At 37.4% G+C, this 17781-nt stretch overlaps 1 protein-coding gene across 1 annotated transcript in view; it reads right to left on the reverse strand.

Annotated features, from left to right (window-relative positions):
* Positions 1–15648: 15648 nt before the first annotated feature.
* The window catches only part of TMEM244 (transmembrane protein 244), a 43507-nt gene continuing 41374 nt past the window's right edge, over positions 15649–17781 (reverse strand). Inside the window, exon 6 of the mRNA XM_023230608.2 lies at positions 15649–15773. Within this exon, the coding sequence (XP_023086376.2) occupies positions 15748–15773 (26 nt within the window). The 3' untranslated portion in view covers positions 15649–15747. The remainder of the gene's footprint in view (positions 15774–17781) is intronic.

The raw sequence follows: 17781 nt of genomic DNA on the forward strand, positions 1-17781 counted from the left end.
CATCACTAGCCAGGAGGCCTAAGAGGTAAAAATTGTTTTGTGGCCAAGCCCAGGGTCCCTGTGCTGTGTGCAGTCTAGGGACTTGGTGCCCTGTGTCCCAGCTGCTCCAGCCATGACTAAAAGGGGCCAAGACATGGCTCGGGCTGTGGCTTCAGAGGGTGCTAGCCCCAAACCTTGGAAGCTTCCATGTGGTGTGGAGCCTGCAGGTATACAGAAGTCAAGAACTGAGGTTTGGGCAGCTCTGCCTAGATTTCAGAGGATGTATGGAAATGCCTGGATGCCCAGGCAGAAGTTTGCTGCAGGGGTGGGGCCCTAATGGAGAACCTCTGCTAGGGCAGTGCAGAAGGGAAATGTAGGGTCAGAGCCCTGACATAGAGTCCCTACTGGGGCACTGTCTGGTGGAGCTGTGAGAAGAGGGCCACCATCCTCCAGACCCCAGAATGGCAGATCCACTGACAGCTTGCGTCATGCACCTGGAAAAGCTACAGCCACTCAATGTCAACCCATGAAAGCAGCCAGGAGAAGGGCTATACTCTGCAAAGCCACAGGAGTGGAGTTGCCTAGGGCCATAGAAGCCCACCTCTTGCATCAGCAAGAGGTGGATGTGAGACATGGAGCCAAAGGAGATCATTTTGGATGTGAGACATGGAGCCAAAGGAGATCATTTTGGAGCTTTAAGATGTGACTGCCCCATTGGATTTTGGACTTGCATGGGGCCTGTAGCCCCTTTGTTTTGGCCAATTTCTCCCATTTGGAAAGGCTGTATTTACCCAATTCCTGTACTCCCATGGTATCTAGGAAGTAACTAACTTGTCTTTGATTTTACAGGCCCATAGGTGGAAAGGACTTGCCTTGTCTCAGATGAGACATTGGACTGTGGACTTTCGAGTTAATGCTGAAATGAGTTAAGACTTTGGGAGTATGTTGGGAAGGCATGATTGGTTTTGAAATGTAAAAAGGACATGAGATTTTGGAGGGGCCAGGGGCAGAGTGATAGTGGATATGGTTTGGCTGTGTCCTCACTCAAATCTTATCTTGAATTATTGTAACTCCCTCAATTCCCACATGTTGTGGGAGGAACCTGGTAGGAGGTAATTGAATCGTGGCGATAGGTCTTGCCACGCTGTTCTCATGACAGTGAATAAGTCTCACAAGATCTGGTGGTTTTAAAAACAGGAGTTTCCCTGCACAAACTCTCTCTTTCGTTGCTTGCTGCCATCCTTGTCAGATGTGGCTTGTTCCCCCTTGCCTTCCACCATGACTGTGAGGCTTCCCCAGCCATGTGGAACTGTAAGTCCATTAAACTTCTTTCTTTTGTAAATTGCCCAGTCTCAGATAAGCATGAAAACGGTCTAATACAATGAGCAAATGATAATCCAAGTATAAGTCTAAGGAAGCCCAAGGTTTAGCAATAGATTTGTGGTCTTTCAGGAGAGTTCTAGACTGGCACTTTCACCTGGAATCAATGTATCTCTTAATGTTTGTGCAAATTTCCTTTTTAAAAATCAACTGATTCTGTTGCACAAGAAAAGTTTTTCTGTATATATTTGAAGACGATTTGAAAAACACTAAATTATTTTATAAAAGAAAAAATATTTCTAAAAATAAAAAAATTGCCATTGATTTCTGTATGTTAATTTAATAACCTGCAACATTATGAAGTTTTTTGATTGAGGTTGCCATTTATTCCCTAAGATTCTCCAGGTATATGGTACATCTGCAAATAGAAAAAATTTATTCCTTCTTTGCAATTCTCCTGGCTTTCTTTTGTCTTATTTCTTTTGATTTCTTTTGTCTGATGTCTTTTGATTTCTTTTGTCTGATTGCATTGGCTGACATTGCCGGTAGAATGTTGAGAATAGTGAAAGTAGTGGCTATCCATGCATTGTGCCTCTTATTGTGTTTTCTCATTAAGTAAGGCACTGGCTTTAAGACTAAGGAATATGTATATTTTATCATGTTAAAAATGTATGTAACAATTCTTATTTTCTTGAGTTTTTTTTAAATCAGAAGAGGGTATTGATTTTTTTCACAGACTTTTTTCAGCATCTATGGAGGTAATCATACTATTTTTCTTCTTTAAAATCTCAACATGGCATATTATACTAATTAATTTTTTATTTTTGAAACAACCTTGCATTCCTGAGATAAATTCTACTTGGTCATGCTGTATTTTTTAAAATGTGAAGTTTGATTCTTTTTGCTAATATTTAGAATTTTTCCAACAATTATTCATAAGTGATACTGGGCTGCAATTTTCTCTTTTTGTACTGTCTATACCAGGGTTAAGTGTTAATTTTATACTTGCTTCATGAAAAATGAGGATGTTTTCCTTCATTTTCAATTGTCAGTAACATGTAACAACAGAACATTGGGACTATCTGATCTCTGAAAATTTGGTAGTGATTTTCAGTCTCTCTAGCACAAAATGGGAACAATTATAATATTTCCTTCTAGGGAGTTGTCAGAACAATTGAATTGATGGACTTGGAAGTGCTTTACAAACAGCACATCACTTGTCATGTGTTGATTACTGTAACAGAGGCAAGAACAAAATGTAGTGCAGAATGGGTAATTAAATCACTCTCAACTGGGAAAAAGATAGATACTGAGAAGGTTTCATAGAAATTATCGTTTAGTTCAATTTTGAATGAGGAGTAGGATTTTACTGACCCAAGAAGTAAATATTCCAGACAAAGGAAAGAGCATAAGTAGAGATATTTAAGCTTATGATTGCAAAATTTACCACATCCATGTAGTGATGTCTAGTTGGTACTTTGATATACATTTATCTCTTTGATTCTTTGAGGATGGTAGGTGATATGGTTTGGTGGAGTCCCCATCCAAATCTCATCTTGAATTGTAACTCCCAGAATTCCCACCTGTCATGGGAGGAACCTGGTGGGAGGTGATTGAGTTATGAGTGTGGGTCTTTCATGCGCTGTTCTCGTGATAGTGAATGAGTCTCACGAGATCTGATGGTTTTAAAAATGACAGTTTCCCTGCGCAGTCTCTCTCTTTGCGTGCTGCCATTCATGTAAGATGTGACTTGCTCCTCATTGCATTCCACCATAGTTGTGAGGCCTGCCCAGTCATGTGGAACTGTAAGTCCATTAAACCTCTTTCTATTATAGATTGCCCAGTATCAGGTAAGTCTTTATCAGCAGCATGAAAACAGACTAATACAGTAGGATAGATACTATCCCCATCTTAAGGTCAGAGAGGGCAATGACTTCACAAGTAAGTAACAGATCCTAGTACAGACACAGAGAGTAGGTGCTTGATAAATATTTGGAACATTTTCTACTGATACAAAACCACAATTGATTTTGTTTCATTCACCTTTCCTTCTGTTCAGCTCTTATTTTTGTGTATTATGCAATTAAACATTTATTACCAATGTTTGCTGTTGTTCTGCATGATAACATACTGGCCATTCATTACTTCATTTATGTATCTTTTATCTTCACAACTAAACTATAGGTAAAGTTGTGATACTATTTGATAGATAAAGTAGACATTTGTTGCTCAAACTCCTTGTTGACATGGACCTAATTTTTACTCTCATATTCTGCTTCTTCAAATAGCTCATGGGTTTCAAGGGAAGCTGACACTGTCTTCCACCCTTCCACTCTCTAGTCACAGGTGAGCTCAGATTGTCTCAACACTAAACAACTCATTCCACTGCTCTGGGATGGAGATTGGCAGAGGATCCAGTGTGAGCCAGTAAAAACATAACTTTTTGGGAAAGAGACATTCTTGCCCTTTTTTCACTGGCTCTAACAAGAAGCATAAGGAACCAGATAGGAAATACAAGAGGTGAAACTGTCCCCAAATGGAGCTCCTACAGGGGAGCAGTTTGAAAAATAGAGAGACATGAACCAAATCTTTTATTATTATTATTATTATTATTATTATTATTATTATTATTATTATACTTTAAGTTCTAGGGTAATGTGCTAAACGTGCAGGTTTGTTACATGGGTATACATGTGCCATGTTGGCTTGCTGCACCCATCGACTCGCCATTTACATTAGGTATTTCTCCTAATGCTATCCCTTTCCCAGCCCCCCACTCCCATACAGGCTCTGGTGTGTGTGTGACGTTCCCCACTCTGTGTCCATGTGTTCTTATTGTTCAATTCCCACCTGTGAGTGAGAACATGCAGTGTATGGTTTTCTGTCCTTGTGATAGTATGCTGAGAATGATGGTTTCTAACTTCATCCATGTCCCTGCAAAGGACATGAACTTATCCTTTTTTATGGTTGCATAGTGTTCCATGTTGTATATGTGCCACATTTTCTTAATCCAGTCTATCACTGATGGACATTTGGGTTGGTTCCAAGTCTTTGCTATTGTGAACAGTGCTGCAATAAACATACATGTGCACGTGTCTTTATAGTAGCATGATTTATAATCCTTTGGGTATATACCTAGTAATGGGATCACTGGGTTAAATAGTACTTCTAGCTCTAGATCCTTGAGGATTCACCACACTGTCTTCCACAATGGTTGAACTAATTTACACTCCCACCAACCATGTAAAAGTATTCCTATTTTTCCACATCCTCTCCAGCAACTGTTGTTTCCTAACTTTTTAGTGATTGCCATTCTAACTGGCATGAGATGGTATCTCATTGTGGTTTTCATTTGCATTTCTCTGATGAACAGTAATGATGAGCATTTTTTCGTGTGTCTGTTGGCTGCATAAATGTCTTCTTTTGAGAAATGTCAGTTCATATCCTTTGCCAACTTTTTGATATTTTCTTTTCTTGTAAATTTGTTTAAGTTCTTTGTAGATTCTGAATATTAGCCCTTTGTCAGATGGATAGATTGCAAAAATTTTCTCCCATTCTCTAGATTGCCTGTTCACTCTGATGATAGTTTCTTTTGCTGTGCAGAAGCTCTTTAGTTTAATTAAATCCCATTTGTCTATTTTGACTTTTGTTGCCGTTGCTTTTGGTGTTTTAGTCATGAAGTCTTTGCCCATGCCTAGGTCCTGAAAGGTATTGCCTGGGGGTTTTTATGGTGTTAGGTCTTACATTCAAGTCTTTAATCCATCTTGAGTTAATTTTTGCATAAGGTGTAAGGAAGGGATCCAGTTTCTTTCTGCATATGGCTAGCCAGTTTTCCCAGCACCATTTATTAAATAGGGAATCCTTTCCCCATCTCGTTTTTGTCAGATTTGTCAAAGATCACATGGTTGTAGATGTGTGGCGTTATTCCTGAGGCCTCTGTTCTGTTCCATTGGTCTAGATATCTGTTTTGGTGCCAGTACCATGCTGTTTTGGTTACTGTAGCCTTGTAGTACAGTTTGAAGTCAGGTAGTGTGATGCCTCCAACTTTGTTCTTTTTGCTTAGGATTTCTCAGCTATGTGAGCTCTTTTTTGGTTCCATATGAACATTAGAGTAGTTTTTTTCTTTTATTTCATTAAGCAGAGGTTTGTAGTTCTCCTTGAAGAGGTCCTTCACATCTCTTGTAAGGGATTCCAAGGTGTTTCATTCTGTTTGTAGCAATTGTGAATGGGAGTTCACTCATGATTTGGCTCTCTGTTTGTCTGTTATTGGTGTATAGGAATGCTTGTGATTTTTGCATGTTGACTTTATATCCTGAGACTTTGCTGAAATTGCTTATCAGCTTAAGGAGATTTTGGGCTGAGACAATGAGATTTTCTAAGTATACAATCATGTCATCTGCAAACAGAGACAATTTGACTTCCTTTTTTCCTAACTGAATACCCTTTATTTCTTTCTCTTACCTGATTACCCTGGCCAGTACTTCCAACACTATGTTGAATAGGAGTGGTGAGAGAGAACATCCTTGTCTTGTGCCGGTTTTCAAAGGGAATGCTTTCAGTTTTTGCCATTCAGTAAGATATTGGCTGTGGATTTGACATAAATAGCTCTTATTATTTTGAGATACACTCCATCAATACCTAGTTTATTGACAGTTTTTAGCATGAAGGGCTGTTGAATTTTGTTGAAAGCCTTTTCTGCTTCTATTGAGATAATCACATGGTTTTTGTCATTGGTTCTGTTTATGTGTTTGAATACATTTATTGATTTCAGTGTGGTGAACCAGCCTTGCATCCCAGGGATGAAGTCGACTCGATTGTGGTGGATAAGCTTTTTGATGTGATGCTGGATTTGGTTTGCCTGTATTTTATTGAGAATTTTCTCATCGATATTCATCAGTGATATTGGTCTAAAATTTTCTTTTTTGGTTGTGTCTCTGCCAGGCTTTGGTATCAGGATGATGCTGGCCTCATAGAATGAGTTAGGGAGGGTTCCCTCTTTTTCTATTGATTGGAATACTTTCAGAAGGAATGGTACCAGCTCCAATTTTTACCTGTGCTGGAATTCGGCTGTGGATCCATCTGGTCCTGGACTTTATTGGGTTGGTATGCTATTAATTATGGCCTCAATTTCAGAACCTGTTATTGGTCTATTCGGAGATTCAACTTCTTCCTGGTTTAGTCTTGGGAGGCTGTATGTGTCCAGGAATGTATCCATTTCTTCTAGATTTTCTAGTTTATTTGCATAGAGGTGTCTATAGTATTCTCTGATGGTAGTTTGTATTTTTTTATTGTGTCTATTTGATTCTTCCCTCTTTTCTTCTTTATTGGTCTTGCTAGAGGTCTATCTATTTTGTTGATCTTTTCAAAAAACCAGGTCCTGGATTCATTGATTTTTTGAAGGTTTTTTCGTGTCTCTATCTCCTTCAGTTCTGCTCTGATCTTGGTTATTTCTTGCCTTCTGCTAGCTTTTGAATGTGTTTGCTCTTACTTCTCTAGTTCTTTCAATTGTGATGTTAAGGTGTTGATTTTAGATCTTTCTTGCTTTCTCTTGTGGGCATTTAGTGCTATAAATTTCCCTCTACATACTGCTTTAAATGTGTCCCAGAGATTGTGATATGTTGTGTCTTTGTTCTCTTTGGTTTCAAAGAACATCTTTATTTCTGCCTTCATTTTGTTATGTACCCAGTAGTCATTCAGGAGCAGGTTATTCAGTTTCCATATAGTTGTGTGGTTTTGAGTGAGTTTCTTAATCCTGAGTTCCAATTTGATTGCACTGTGGTCTGAGAAACAGTTTGTTGTGATTTCTGTTCTTTTACATTTGCTGAGGAATGTTTTACTAGCAATTATGTGGTCAAATTTGGAATATGTGGTGCTGAGAAGAATGTATGTTCTGTTGATTTGGGGTGTAGAATTCTGTAGATGTCTATTAGGTCTGCTTGGTGCAGAGCTGAATTCAAATTCTGGATATCCTTGTTAACCTTCTGTCTTGTTGATCTAATCTTGACAGTGGGGTGTTAAAGTATCCCATTATTATTGTGTGGGAGTCTAAGTCTCTTTGTAGGCCTCTAAGAGCTTGTTTTATGCATCTGGGTGCATATATATTTAGGATAGTTAGCTCTTCTTGTTGAATTGATCCCTTTACCATTAGGTAATGGCCTTCTTTGTCTGTTTTGACCTTTGTTGGTTTAAAGTCCGTTTTATCAGAGACTAGGATTGCAACTCCTGCTTTTTTTTTTTTTTTTTTTTCTCTCTCTCTCTCTCTCTCTCTGCTTGGTAGATCTTCCTCCATCCCTTTAGTTTGAGCCTATGTGTGTCCGTGCACATGAGAACTGGTCTCATGAATACAGCACACTGATGAGTCTCGACTCTTTATCCAATTTGCCAGTCTGTGCCTTTTAATTGGGGCATTTAGCCCATTTACATTTAAGTTTACTATTGTTATGTGTGAATTCGATCCTGTCATTATGATGTTAGCTGGTTATTTTGCCCATTAATTGATGCAGTTTCTTCATAGCATCAATGGTCTTTACAATTTGGCATGTTTTTGCAGTGGCTGGTACCAGTTTTCCCTTGCCATGTTTAGTGTTTCCTTCAGGACCTCTTGTAAGGCAGGCCTGGTGGTAACAAAATTTCTCAGCATTTTCTTGTCTGTAAAGGATGTTATTTCTCTATCACTTATGAAGCTTACTTTGGCTGTATATGAAATTCTCTGTTGAAAATTCTTTTCTTTAAGAATGTTGAATATTGGTCCCCACTCTCTTCTGGTTTGTAGGGTTTCTGCCGAGAGATCTGCTGTTAGTCTGATGTGTTTCCTTTGTGGGTAACCTGACCTTTCTGGCTGCCCTTAATATTTTTCCTTCATTTCAACCTTGGTGAATCTGACAATTATGTGTCTTGGAGTTGCTCTTCTCAAGGAGTATTTTTGTGGTGTTCTCTGTATTTCCTGAATTTGCATGTTGGTCTGCCTTGCTAGGTTGGGGAAGTTTTCCTGGATAATATCCTGAAGATTGTTTCTAACTTGGTTCCATTCTCCCCATCACTTTCAGGGACACCCACCAAATGTAGATTAGGTCTTTTCACATCGTCCCATATTTCTTGGAGGCTTTGTTCATTTCTTTCTACCCCTCTTTCCCTAATCTTTTCTTCTCACTTTAGACATAATCCACATCTTGAGCCACCATTTTAAGCTGCACCTGAAGCCAGCAGACTTACTTTTCAAGCACAGAAGCCAATAAATGCCTTTATTCTCAAAATCAGTTTCTACCATTTTCAACCAAAGGGTATAACTAATACAGTAAAATGGACAGTGCTGTATATATCTGATATATCTCATTAATAGTAAGGAAGCAGGCAAAAAATCATTTACTGAGTTTTTGTGAGAATATAAATGTAGTACAGTGTAGCCATTCATTTCTTCATTCAATGCACACTTACTAAGCATCTACAATGCCACTGGTTGATAGGTTTTCATGCAGAAAAATATATGTGGACTACCATTAATATTTTTATTAATGTAAAATAAATTTGCCATTAGTGTTTTAAGATTTTTGGACCTTTCTACAAATGATAATTTATTCATTCATTCACTCAATTCAACAAAAATATTTTGAGCACTTACCATGTGCTAGTCCAATATTTCTCAGAGATGCTTCCCCTTGTGATTAGCAGAACTCATTTGTAGAAAAGCATGTTAATGACTATGAAAATTAACTCACATTACCAGTCCAAATTACAAAACCAGAACTTTGTACCGCTAGCCCAATCTTGTTTACTATATTAATAGAACTAAGAAAAGAAAAATGAACAATCAAGTTTTTATATATTTATCAAATTAGATTTAGTTTGGATTTTGTTAAGTGGTAAGAAAAATAGCCAGTTCTTTAAACATCATTATATTCCTTTATTATACAAATATACCCTGTAAAAATGGAAGTATATTTAAGCCTGACTTCATAAGATCAAGTATATTGGTCAACAGAGCATTTGCCCTCACAGCACAAAAGAATTATGCAATATTGACTGAGCTTCAGAAAATGAATCTCACCCATGTTTACTTTATATAGTATGACATATAAACCATCTTATTTGTACTGCAACATTTTGAAGCTACATTTGGAACTGAAATTTCTAAAGATGAGATTCTTCAGTGAGTTTATAGGTTTAGTTAGCTATTCAAATTATAATAGATACCCACAAATTGTTTTTTGTTACAATAGTTTGATCAGTCATTAACTTTAGGTTCACAAGCAGCATTAGAAATGTTCTTTAAAATAGGCTGCTTGAATCCAGGACTTTGGGAGGCTGAGGCGGGATGATCACTCGAGCCCAGGAGTTCGAGACCAGCCTAGGCAACATAATGAGACTCTATCTTTACAAAATATGTTTAAAAATTAGCCAGGAATCGTGGAATGCCTGTTGTCCCAGCTACTAGGCAGGCTAAGGTGGGAAAATCGCTTGAGCCCAGGAGATTGAGGCTGCAGTGAGCCATAATCGCACCACTGCACTACAGCCTGAGTGACAGAGCAAGACTCTGTCAAAAAATAAAATAAAGTAAAATAAAGTGAAAAACAGGCTGCCTGATTCTTCGATTTGTATGTTCCACTGCCATAAATGGATATTTCCATTTGAAAATCCTACTGTCAGCTCAAAAGCAGCATGCCCAGTGCTTAATCTTTCTCTGTTCCATTCCCAGCCATTCTCACCTTGCACCCCAGGTCATTGGTATCATGAATTTGATGCACATCACTATATCAGTCCTGCCATACATCTGTGCACCCATATATAATATATAGTAACATTTGTGTGCATGTTAAAAATATCCACAAAGAGATAAACATGTGTTTTGATTTTTTCACCAACATATTTTTGAGATATATCATGTTCACTTACAACTTCTTATTAATTTATTTTAAGGGATAAATAGTATTTCACCTATTAATAAATTTTTAAAATCTACATCATATCAATGGACATTTATGTTGCTTTAATTTATCTCTATTAGAAACAATGCTGTAATGTATATTTTTGTACAAATATCCTTGTGCATATGTTTCTCAGGGGTATTTACCTATAAGTTGACTTGCTGGTTATGGGATATCACAGAGGCACAGTTACTAGATACTGCTTTCCAAAGACAGTCCAGTTTAGCAGTGTTTGAACATTCTCTTTTCTTCATATTCTTGACATTTATTAGTTTCATCTGCATTTTCAACTTGAAATTCCTTAATCTCAAGCTACCTTTGACAAATCCCCAAAATATCTGCAATATAACTTGATGTGCCGCTAGATGCCTCAGTAGTGTTTGGCTAATTTCTACTAAAACTCTCTGCTACAAGACACCTTCATGACACATAGTCAATTTTAATGAAGTAAAGATTCTAATTCCATATACTGCTAAACTTCCTTTCAGAATCCCATCACCAAATTTTGGCAAATACTTTCAGTCCAATATCATAAATCTAGTCACTACAGAACTTTAATTAGGCATGTCCAACCTTTTGTGTAAGCCCCCAAACATCATTCTCCATGGAGTACGATTAACAGAACAATGAAGAGGAGTGAGTATTGGCCAGGATGTGGGAACACAATCACTTTTACATATTTCTGATGGGAGTACAAATTGATTGCTATATGAGCTTTGGTGTACCATCGACCACATCTAGTAAAACAAAAAATACACATTGATTGTATTGAGTTTTTATTTCAGCTAAATTCATTTGGTAAAAAGTAGTATTTCATAATTATGGAAAATTAACTTTTCTTCACAGTCATATTGGCATTTTGTATTTCTTATTTTAATATCATTTCTAGTTTGTATCCTTTGTTCATTTTTCTGTTAGGCTGTTTGTATTTCCTTATTCATGTGTAACAGTACTTTCTATATTCAGGATACTATTATTTCATATAAGTTTTTGTGTATTTATATAAATTGCAAGTAACTTCACGCTATATTGCTTGTCTTTGAACTTTGGTTATGATGTCTTTGTTCTTTTTGGTCTGAAACTTTCTTTTTCTTCTAAAATATTGCTTAATCTTTTAAAAACTTTATGTTCCTAATCCACTCGTAATTTTATTTTATTTTTGAGATGGAGTCTTCCTCTGTCTCCAGGCTACAGTGCAGTGGCCCAATCTTGGCTCACTGCAACCTCCACCTCCTGGATTCAAGCAATTCCCCTGCCTCAGCCTCCCTAGTACCTGGGACTACAGGTGCAGGCCACCACGCCCAGCTAATTGTTTGTATTTTTAGTAAAGACGGAATTTCACCATGTTGGCCAGGATGGTCTCGATCTCTGACTTCATGATCCGCCCGCTTCAGCCTCCCAAAGTGCTGGGGTTACAGGTGTGAGCCACCTTGCCTGGCCACTTGTAATTTTTTATGATATAAATAACCCTAATTTATATTTTCCATATGGAAAGTCATTTATTGAATGATATATATTTTCTCTACCAATTTTTAATGTTACTGCTGTCTTTACACTAAGTTCCAGAACCTGCTTGGGTTTGTGCATACTTGATTCTGTTCCATCGATCTATTTATCTGTTCCAAAACCAAGACCACAATATTTTAATTACTATAGCTTAATACTTAATCTTGACATCACATATAGCAAATCCTTCCCCTGAACTCCTTTGAAAATTACCTGGACTATTCTTGGACTTCTACTCAAATATCAATTTTAGAATTAGTTTGGTAGATTTTTTTCATTGAAAAAATATTGATTTAAGAAATTACTTCAGAGAGAATTGACTTCACAACATTACATCTCCTAGTCTATGGACATCTGCAATTATTCAGTGACTTTTTAACATATTTCAACATAGTTTAACAAGTTTTCCACATATAATTGCTTAGTTTTATCATGGTAATTTAAAATTTCGTTGCTAATTTAAGTAAGATCCTTATTTGTTTGGGATATTTTCTAATTATTTATTAAAAAGGGACAACTATTAAATTTTGTATGTTTATCTTACTTCCTACAACTTTTCTATATTCTTTCATTGATTTTAATTAAATAATTATTTATTTTTATTTTATATGTCATGTCATCATATACTCTTTCACTAATAGCCTATTAACCCTTTATTTGTTATTTTATCTCTTATTCAATTGGTTAAGAATTTCAATAGAATATTGAATCATGGGCAAGGGATGTTAACTTTACTTGTTTTGTTATTGACACTATTATTTACAAATCAGTGTCTGACCATTAAATATATAGTTTACATTAGGATTTTATACCAGATAGATTTTGTTTTGTGTTTAGAATGAAATTTTTTTTTTTAAAAAATGAATGTTGAGGAGTCTGTTATTTTCTTATTTTTATAATGATCACAGTTTTCTCCTTTAATCTGATATATGTTGACTTACATTGATAGATTGTCAAATGTTAAACTATTTTTATATCCTTAGGATAAAGTTTATGATAATGAGTTAATATTTTTAGAAGTACACAGTTTGGATTCATTTGGAAATATTTCATTTTTTATATTTTTAAATATATCATTGTAAGTTAGATTGGTCTATTATTTTATTCTCACTTACATTTGTCAAGTTTTGGTATCGATGTCAGGCCAGACTTGAAAACTAATTAGACAGCTTTTTCTCTTTTTCTATTATGATAGAGATTCCCTGGTCCTTAATCATGTCATACAATTTACAATCTGAACCAGATGTGCTTTAGGGAAAAGATATTTTATTTTTACTACCAAATTAAGTTTCCCTAATAATTATTAATTACTTAATCTTTCTATACCTTCTATTATTTAAAAAGTGTCTATTTTATCAAAATCTCAATTTTTAACCATATGACTCTAAAATCCTCTACTGCATCTGAATTATATCTAATATTTTATTCCAAACATTGTTTATTTACGTTTTCTCTTTTTCTTGGTCAGCAGTAGCACTTTCCACACAAGGTAGGGGCTTGACAGGTCTGGAAAGATCAATTTGTTTTAATGCCACTTTGCTTTCTTATTAAGAGATTTTGGTTTATTCACTATAAATTTACACTAAGTCTATTTTCTTGCTTTAAGGAAATGATTATAAACACCATCCTTTCTGTTTTATTAACCACATTCAGTGTCAGCAAGGCCAAATTCTCACCTGATCATGGAGAGGTTGGGACGCAGAGGGTCAGGAGAAAGCAGAGTCAGTCCCCAGATATTTCTGGACAACATATTTGCCTCAAGTTGACCAGCATTCTGAATAGCACCTTTTCCTCCATTGGATACCTTTTTATATCTGGTTGTTTTTAAAGATTTTTATCTTCATCATCATTCTTCTTCAATTTCTGTATGTCTTGATCAGGTTTGGGTTCTTACATTTATCTGACTTGACATTTGGTACGCCCTTTCACCTGGAAACACATATGCCTCTGCAGTTTCAGAAACCCTTCAGTTATAACATCCACATATTTTCTCTTCTTTATTTTTACTGGCATATACTTGTAGGTGTTGATTAAATGGGTGTTGAAGCTTCTCAATCTAGCTTCCATGTTTCAAATTATCCATATTTTCCATCTCTTTTTCTGTAGTGAATTCTGAGTTTCTCAATTCTTTTTTCATGTCATTAATCTTTTACTTCAGCCATATTTAGACGACTAATTATCTTGTCTACTTAGCTTTTTATAGCAATGACTATATTTTTCATTTCCATGATTTCTAAATCTGTTGCTTTTGTATGATTACCAACTGTTCTCGCTGAAGAAATGGTGTTTCCTATTTTTCTGTTTGAGGGAAAATATGGAATATGTATATATTTGTTTTAAAATCGCTGCCTTCTTTTTCTCTCTGTGGTGGAAATTCTTCCGTATCTTGAATATGCTATCTTCCATAGAGGTATGTTTGCTCAATTGATTTGTCATTTTTGGAAGAACTATGTTGTGTAAAAACACTTTTGTGCATGTTGTGCTCTGATTTGTGGGTTTGTGTTTTCCTTGGACCATATCTCTGTGTTACATAGGTCAGACCAAGTCTTTCATTAGAGCTTTTTGGTATGGCTCTTCTTTGTTGAGAGGGATGGAGGTGGCATCGGATCAGAGAGAGGCAAGACGACATCCCTTAGGGACTCCTTTCCCAGGAGGCCACGTCTGAGATCTCACTATTTCCTGTAGACTCTTATTTCCTTCCAAAGTATGTGGCTCCTTGAAAATGGAAAGCCCTTTATTCACTTTAGGTCCTTGGGGAATTCTCAGATAACACCAAGGGCTGCGACCTGGGGTGATGGGAATGGGAGGAGGTAGATCATCCCCTCCACAGGACTGAGGCAGGGAGGCAGGTCCAGGCCATTCAGAGACTCTCTGCCTCCAGCGGCACCTAGGAAGACCCCACATTCTAGATAAAGTGATGTTGCTGAGATGACATGCAATTGGATTTATATGAAATCTTCCTGTGACCTTTGCCTGAGACCTTTGGTCTGAGGGGAGTTTGCTTAAAGCTCTACTCCTGGCGATAATATTCTCTTTTGTGATGATAGCTTCCAGGTGGCTGAGATCTGCTGCTAGCTTTAGCACAAAGCTTCCTGGCCTTTGGTAAGACCAAAAGCAGGCATCATACTACCTTCCAAGGAATAATCTTTCCTGAACACTTGGCACACAAGGATGGAGGAAAGAGAGGTAAGAGCAGTAGCCAAAGGATTAGAACAATTCTGCAGTGAAAGGATGCTAACAGTAGGGGCAGAAAACTCACCATGGTTCTTGGTGCCAGTCTATAAACAAATATTTATGTCTCAATTACTCAGTTGTATAATGGCATGTTACACTTACTCAGTGCTTACCATATTGTACCATAGCATGGTTATCAAAAAACTTCTAAGTTCTTCAGAGGGCACCAAATAGTAATTTTTCTGCCTAATGCCAACCTCTCATTTTATCTGCATCCTAGTCATTTTGTGACAGCAGTTTCCTAGAAAGAGATGCTGATGATTCATAACCAAGTACCACTGACACACTCATTAGAAGACTTGCTGACTACTTTAAATTTGATAGAAAATTAACTGCAAGTCTCACTGGATAACTCCTATATACATCTTAATTTACTACATTTTTTTCAGGGTTGAATAAAAGAATGAAAACCTGTAATCTTCAGAGAATAAAAGTGCAGCAAATTAAGAAAAGATTATAAAATATTTTGTGGGGAAGGACAAGGGGTAGCTATTATAGGATTAAATATATTTGACATTATCTTCTGGAAATGACCATTTAAAACCTAATTCATTCTCAGTGTTACTGAAAATCTTAAGTTATTTTCATGTTCTCAAACCATTCATGACAAAGAATGGTGCTTAATGGTGAAAGCCATTGTGACCATAAAATTAGTCATATAACATAGTAGGCATCACTACATTCAATTCCCATTTATTCTTTTTCTTTGATGCCATTAACCCAACTGGATGCTGATGGTTTGGAACACATTGACATTTAATACTCCACTTAGACGGTACACATAGTATTAGTTCCAGGAGACAACCGGGAGGCCTATAAAAGAAAGGGAAAGAGGAGATGGATTGTAAGATTACATATTTCTGACCGGGCATGGTGGCTCAAGCCTGTAATCCCAGCACTTTGGGAGGTCGAGACGGGCGGATCACGAGGTCAGGAGATCGAGACCATCCTGGCTAACACGGTGAAACCCCGTCTCTACTAAAAAATACAAAAAACTAGCCGGGCGAGGTGGCGGGTGCCTGTAGTCCCAGCTACTTGGGAGGCTGAGGCAGGAGAATGGCATAAACCCGGGAGGCGGAGCTTGCAGTGAGCTGAGATCCTGCCACTGCACTCCAGCCTGGGCAACAGAGCGAGACTCCGTCTCCAAAAAAAAAAAAAAAGATTACATATTTCTGAGATTGTTTCTTGTTGGTTTTTAAAGCATGGACAGCACATTTTCACATTTAAGACCCACTGATACTAAACACTCATGAAAGAGGAAAAAAACAACAACAACTTTCAGTCCTAGCTCCAAGGTAGAAGTTAATTTTTAAAAAAATGTTATTTATTTTTTTGAGATAGGGTCTTGCTCTGTCACCCAGGCTGGAGTGCAGTGGCTCGATCTCGGCTCACTGCAACCTCCACCTCCCAGGTTCAAGCAATTCTCCTGCTTCAGCCTCCCGAGTAGCTGGGATTGCAGGTGTGTGCTACCATGTCCGGCTAATTTTTGTATTTTTAATAGAGACAGGGTTTCACCATGTTGGCCAGGATGGTCTCAAACTCCTGACCTCAAATGATCTGCCGACTTCAGCCTCCCGAAGTGTTGTGATTACAGGTGTGAGCCACCACGCCCAGCCACAAGTTTTTTTAATATGAAAGGAAATAAAGGCACCAACACATTGTACATTACTGCAAATGTACACACAGTCTTTATGCACGATGTCTCTGAGATTTGTGTACCTTTTCTTTTGGAATGTCTTGAGTTCCGGAAAGCTGGAATGCTGTTCATTCCTAATCCCACTTGAGTTTTTGCCCATTTGATTGTCCTCTGATGAATGTTATCCATGACAGACAATGACTTTTTACAAGCCACTTTGAGATAGCTCAGGTGCTTGTGTGTCCATGCTACCCCATGCTATGGAATGGACTCTGCCTGCAAACCTACGTACTGTCCAGTTTGTACATCTCCATCTGGATTTTTTTCTCTCACTGTGTAACTGATGGATTTTTTTCCCCTCTTCATTTTCCACTGCAATCACAAACAGTAAGTAGGTGCCCAGAGAAGAGGGAGATCAGATCTAGTTTTGACCACGGAAGGAAGCACATTGATTACCACTGAAGCTTCTTCTCCAGGGTGGATCTTTCTGCCCTTAAAAACTCAGCCTCGAGTTCAGCCTGATTGGGAATTCTAACATCTGCAGATGCTACTATCTTTTCCTTGTAAAATGACAAGGAGATCCTCTAGATCTGCACTGGCAAATGCAGTTGCCACTGGTTTAAATTTGAATTCAATAAAAAATTCAGTTCCTCAATCACAGTAGCCACATTTCAAGAGCTCCATAGCCACATGTAGCTAGTGGCTACTGCATAACACAGCATACATATAGAACATTTTTATCATTGCAGAAAGTGCTGTTGGATAGAACTGTTCTACAACATACATAGAATATTTCCATTTCAGCAGCAAAATTTGGCCCTGAGAAGAGACTTGATATCTTTGGATACATGACTATCTTAGAAGGTCCTTTGGGATAGGGCAAAGTAATACCCTGAAGGAACAAGATTGGAGAACAAAGGATAGTTGTTAGCTAAGAATTTTGCTTTGATTGCCTGTATAAGTTAGCTGTGGTCTGAATCTGATTGGCTTGAAACATACAAGTGTTTTTAGAGGCTGTGTAGAGAGAAGGCAAGAAAGGGAAAAGAGATCTGGCAATTAGCAGCAGCTAGGGGAGAGAGCCAGGATGTCTAATGAAGGGATAAAGCAGTGTGCTTTGTCAAGTGCAATGCAATCCCTCCTCCATCTCCTCCAAAAAACCTTGTGTAAAATATGCTTTACTTACTA

The sequence above is a fragment of the Piliocolobus tephrosceles genome, chromosome 5, assembly GCF_002776525.5.
Source record: "Piliocolobus tephrosceles isolate RC106 chromosome 5, ASM277652v3, whole genome shotgun sequence".
Classification (NCBI taxonomy): Eukaryota; Metazoa; Chordata; class Mammalia; order Primates; family Cercopithecidae; genus Piliocolobus; species Piliocolobus tephrosceles.